At 46.2% G+C, this 6,006-nt stretch overlaps 1 protein-coding gene across 1 annotated transcript; it reads left to right on the forward strand.

Moving 5' to 3' along the window:
* Positions 1-17: 17 nt before the first annotated feature.
* Positions 18-5,991, forward strand: LOC131214289 (uncharacterized transmembrane protein DDB_G0281039-like; the record flags this gene model as incomplete). Its single annotated transcript, XM_058208672.1, has 3 exons — positions 18-163; positions 1,879-2,537; positions 5,891-5,991. Coding segments are annotated over exons 1-3 (906 nt in total), but the record flags the coding sequence as incomplete, so codon positions are not given.
* Positions 5,992-6,006: the final 15 nt, after the last annotated feature.

Raw genomic sequence — 6,006 nt, forward strand, 5'->3', positions numbered from 1 at the left:
CCTCTTACTCTACTTCCATGCGTGCCAATCCGGATGTCCGTCGAGTAGCGGTGCAAAATGAGCGTCAACCACGTAATACGGCAACGATTCGGCCGGAAACGCTGCGGGACATGGAACAGGGCCGTGCCCTGAGGGAGGCAGCCGTCGCCGTAGGAGTGTTCGGGTACGTGTGAAGCATGTGGCGTCATGATTATCCTTTTGGGTGGGAAAATGCGTGTCTCTGGCGGAGACAATAAATGGCAATCGGTTGGATAGGGGTTGGACCCGATACAAGCTCAACAAACAGTAGTCGATAGTTGAGGTAAACATTGATTTCTTGTACTTTACATGTTGTTTCTTGCTGCTGCAGTGGATGAGGAAATTGTGCTACGTTTTGTATAACTTTATTCGTTGTGGAGCCTATTTTCTCATTTTATAAAACTTACTGCTCCAAAATCACCTTCATCATTCAAACGTAAGAGGCTCCAACCAGCAACAGAACAAAGCCAAAACTCAGATGTAACTGCAAGCAACAGAGTTTTCTCAACGCAATCTAGGAAACCCATCTAAATCTGTTAATTGCAACTTTCAATTTAGCTTTGTTTTTACTTTAAACATTCACGCAGTAATTGACCTCAGCAACAATCCACCAATTGAAGGTTGGATGGACAGTGGATGGCGAAAAGAAGTTTTGTTCAAGAGCACAAAAGATGTTTGGAAATACGAGGATGAAATATTCGCTTTAATCAATCAAAATCATTATTATTTACCACATCTTGTGTAAATGATAGTTTTGTTGTTTTTAAGGATGATTGATACAGGAGACAAATATTAGCCAAACATACAGTGGATGAGGAAATTAACTTTAGCTACTGAACATTTGAACAATATGTAAACATATGAGCACATCCTCGTTTTGAATGGCTCTTTAAGACGTTGAATATTAGATTTAAGTTCTCCTAAAACTAAAATTCTAAGTATTCAGAGCAAGTAAATTTTTGAGATTTGTCTTCGGCGAAAACAAATTTAGTATCCGCAATGCACACCATGTAGCCAATCATCCTGGTTTTGTTATGTGGCCTTTTCTACAATTCTCAGGTATTGTTTTTGGTCCGGATTGTTTAAATCAATTTGGATAATTCTGTTAAATTGAGTAGGTTCTTTTCACATACTGCAAGGATCATGAGTAACTACAAATTCTCAGTGGTTGGCTGGTCTAGACAAAGATCTTAACAGCCCAAAACTGTGGTATTATCATCGAACGAGATACTGCGTGACTACTTCTGGCTTGTGGATTGCCACACTATCCTGTGGTGCCGAGAAATCTTCAATCATGAATACTTTTGCTGTCATCATGTTTTGGTCAGCTTTCGAGTCACCATGACCAGGAAAAGTTACTAACTTTTGGACTTTTGGTCGCGTAAATAACGCATCCCTGGAACAAAATGCCGTTGTACTTTGTTCCTCATGATGATGTAGACCCCAAAGAATAGAAATGTTGAACTCCTTTTATATGAAAGTTGAATCATACCAAAACTTCACCCAACCTTCCCTCATAGTCTCCAAACTTCTTTTAGCTTTCGGCTTCAGGCACCAAACATCTTTTCAACACTCACTGCAGTTCATCAACGTGATAGTCTTGAACGGTTTTATTAACAATCTATTGTTTATACGCTACTCAAACTGTATAAAATATAAACAATTTTGAGAATGTTTTCTAGAAAGCGTTTGTTTGACAACCTCGAGCTACGTTATAAATAAACAAATTAAATCGATGCGTTAAAAATATTTGAAAAGGTCAGGCCCACAGATGATTCTACTGATCGCTGGCGTTTTAACAATTAGCTGCCTTTCGCTGCCATTGCGAATAAAACATTTCCGTGTCACTTCGTCCGCTAGACCACCCGTTTCGTTGGCCCTCCTGTCGCCATCCCGGTACGGACCGAGCATTCTACCGACGCCCGCGCTTCCGACGAGCCAGTTCCTGCATCACCACAGTCAGGTGTCCTCGCTGGTCAACAGTCTGCCGCACCACCATCCGCACCATCCGCACCATGCCGCGATGCACGGGCTGGCCAACGGACTGTCGATGAACCTGAACGGGGTCGGAATGGTCGGTGCCCATAACGGCACGGTCGGCGCGCCACTTGGCGGAGACCGTGGTGACGGAAGCGGGTCCGGTGGAAACGGCGGGACGCTGCTTGGGCCACTGGGCGGTGGCCACAACGGTGCGACGGGCGACAGCAACAACAACAACAAACACAGCGGCAGCAGCAACAACAACAACCACAACTCGAGCGGTTCGACGGAAAATCTCAACACGGCACCGTCCTCGAACCACTCGATGGCCGGCGATCAGTCCCCGAGCGGTGGAGGATCCCCCGCGCACCTGGACACCCCGGTGAACGGGGTGGGGTCGGGTGTAGCCGGCCGATGTCCATCGACTGGCGGGGTTGGCGTCGGAGGCGGCGAAAGTGACAAACACCCGCAGCACAGTTCGTCCTCGTGCGGCTCGGCCAGCCCGATCCTGGACCAGGACGCCATGAACGATAACGACGGTAAGTCGCCGGACACGCCGGCCCATTGCAAAGAGCGGTTCAATTTGGTTGATGGAACTTTTATCACTTTTATTAGCAATCGGCCCGTTGCGCAACCGCCAATTTGGGCAGGACGATCCCGGGTCCGTCCGTAGGGAAGGAGTCATAAAATGACATAATCATAATTTAATCGACATCCGACCGTCGCCCGGCCCGGGGAAGGTGCCGAGATTTTCGGGGAAAATTAATTTGACTAATGAAGTTGACTGGCCCCTCACTCAGACACGGCCGACCACCGGCAGGACAGTGCGCCAAAGGGCATAAAATAACTATTTGTCACTTCTCGGTATTTTAATACCGCATAAATAATTGTTTCCACCTCCCTGGTCCGGGCGTGGGTCCGGAATTCGCTCGTGACCCTTTTCGGGGACCAAAGGCACTACGGGGAGAGGATATGGTTTCATAAGCTTGCCATGCTGGGTCACGCAAAAGGGTAATAGATCCTGTGCCGGGCGGACGGGCGTTTCGTTCCCAGTTTTTGGGGAGGGATGAAGTCCTGCCGGAGTCCTTACGCCCTCGAAGGACTCGGCGATTGGAAAGGGAACTGTCTGTTAGTTTTGTCTATCGAGGAGAGAGAGAGAGCGAGAGAGAGTCAGTAAATCATTCTGATGTTATGCTAAATGATTGGCCACATGGGAAGGTTGTTGCCGTGGAAGGCCCTTGGAACGGTGGATGTTGTTGTTCGTGATTTTCTCGAGTGCATTTGACGATTATGGCGAAATTTTATTGGGCTGCTGAAACGCTGCCAGTTGCGCTTTGTCGGTCATAAATTTTATTTGCTTCGGCTGTGTCCACTAGTAATCAGCATTTAATGTTTATCACGCCTCGGCGCAATGAAGGGTATGTCAAATCAATTTCGAAAGGGCCCTCAAGTCCAGGCCTCAAGTAAGTGTTGGTCAGCTAATGCATGCTATTTGCAAGAAGAATTAAAACAAATGTCCTTATTTGGATTATTTGATGAAGCTTAGAATAATTTTTTGGTACATGCCAATAAACATTTGCATATGAAAACGCTGTCGACAAAACCAGACCAGAAACGATTAGAATTGGCCAACGGAAGAAAAAATGTCTTCCATCAGGACAACGAAATTTCACGCATGTTTTTAGTGACTCGCCAGAAAGTACGGGAGCTTAGATGGTAAATTGGAATGCATCAACCGTATAGTTCAGACCATGCACGAAGCGATTGACACCTTTTTCGTACACTACAAAATTTCCTTAGTGATTAAAAACTGAGATCGAAAAGAGGTTGTGAAAATGGATTGCTAGAGTTTTCGCCATTAACGACTAAGTCTTCTACAAGAGAGGCATTATGAAGGTATTTTAAAAAAGATATTATCAACAATTTTCCAACAAAATGGTGCATATTTGGTGCAAATCCGACCATCGGAAATCTGTTACATATAGTTTTGAAATTCATGCTGGGGAAAACGTCCATTCCATTCAATGAATCAGTCAACTAAGAGAACAACATTTAAAGAATCTCTATAAAAATTTCTATTATACTATAGTTGACTCCCAGAGACAAAATCTCGGAATTTCGTTAAAAAAAATGCTCATAGTCCCATAAAAGGACATGAGTCATGAGTTGAAGGCAAAGATTGTTGAAAAGGCACGAGCAACTGATACATTCCCTGTATTCCCGTTTTCTGGCTCGTAGTAAATATTTTCCTGTATAAAAGAGCATCAACTTCAAATTTAACGCATCCAGGATTGTTTACACCTCTCAGATCAACATCACTTCAACGGCAACTCCGTTTGACTGCGTTTTTAGCCTCTCCGTTGCAGGCCTCGATAAATCATCAAACTCGGTTTGAAAAATCTATTTAACCGTTTCCAAACAACAGCGTAAACGACCAGTCAGTTTAGTTGTAATTGCACGAAAACTCATCAATTACACGCGGAGTACCCCGCGGTGGTCCAGAGTGTCCCCGGGGCGCGAATTTCAAACGCACACATTTCCCGTTCCGATTCGATTCTGGTGGCGCCAAATCACACTGGCACACGCAATTAATCAATCACTCGCGCAGACAGACGGCGGCTGCTGCTGCCGCTGTTAAATGTTAAACTCTCGAATGTGCAATTGCAACTCCCCGAAGGCTTATGAATCGATGTATCATCGCCGGCCGCCAGGCGCCCCTGGCTTGATCCGACGTAATTGCTGACAGTTCACACCGGCCGCGCGAGTGAAAGAAAACAATCTTCAACGGGCACCGGACGCTAGGAAGTGAACCAAAAAAATCCTGGGTTCCGGGGTTGAGCGGTTGTAAAAATGGTGATAAAAATTAAATTGGCCCGACCCACCGTCAAGTGGGGTGACGGTGCGTGATGGGACGCTTAAACGCGGTTGTTCGGACTCAATGGAAAGCAAGTCATGCGAAGGACCTCCTGGGTTTTTTTTGTCTGTTGCAGCACGAAGCAGATCCTCTTTTTTCTGCTAGCTGGTTGGTGGCGCGAGAAAAGGTGCAAAAAGTGTCCTCGCCGTACGTGAGGGCAATGGGCGTTTTCCGATTGACAGTCCAATGTAAGGGTAAGAGCTGTCCTTCCCGAAACCGAGATTATCGGCAAAAGGGAAACGGATCGAATGTCGCGTAGTGGCAAAGTTTTGACTTGCTAAATGTCCTCTTAATCGCGGATGAATCTCCGCACGGGTTCGGCAACCGTTTAATTGAAGAAATCAATCTTGAAGTAGGTCGAGATCAATTTGCTTCTTTTGCTGTTTGTTGTTTTTTTTTCGGGGTTCACCTTCAACCGAATCACGGTGCACGTGGCCGGGTGTTACCAGGATCAGCGACCCAGACGTTACTCCTGACAATGTTTGCCTTCGATTTGCCACAACGTCGACGAGAAATGACTCAGAAGTTGTTTTTTTTGCTTCTTTTACCCATCCTCGACGAGGCTACGGTAACAAAAGTTTTCCACTTTCCCGTGGCCAGGTCCTTGGCCAGGGTGGGCTTTTTATTTGATTGAATTTTTATTTTTCACTTCCACCGTGAGCAGCCCTAATTTGCATCTCGCTGCGCACCCCGGGATGTCGTGGTTTCTCGCCCTGCTTTGGGGTGGAAGTGCAAGCCATGCTTTAGAATCTACAGTCGGGAACTGGTGGCCGATAGCAGGAAAAAAACGAACTGGTAAAATTAACCATACGGATGAGGCGGGTCGGGAATGGGATCGTTTGTCAAACAGCGAGGGCCGGTTTTTGAGCCTTTCTCCGAGCGGTGTTGGCATATGCCGGGGATTAGTGGCCGTTTTCGGGTGGGATGCGATTTGATTTAAATTTAATGGTGGTTTCACATGTTCCTGTTCGATCCCAGATGATTCCATCGACGTCACCAACGACGAAGACACGGACCCGGTACAGAACAACAACAACATTCCCAGCCTAATGAACCACCCGTTTTACGGTCAGGCTCCGGTGAGTGAACGATTC

This window comes from Anopheles bellator, unplaced genomic scaffold, assembly GCF_943735745.2.
Source record: "Anopheles bellator unplaced genomic scaffold, idAnoBellAS_SP24_06.2 scaffold00438_ctg1, whole genome shotgun sequence".
Taxonomy (NCBI): domain Eukaryota; kingdom Metazoa; phylum Arthropoda; class Insecta; order Diptera; family Culicidae; genus Anopheles; species Anopheles bellator.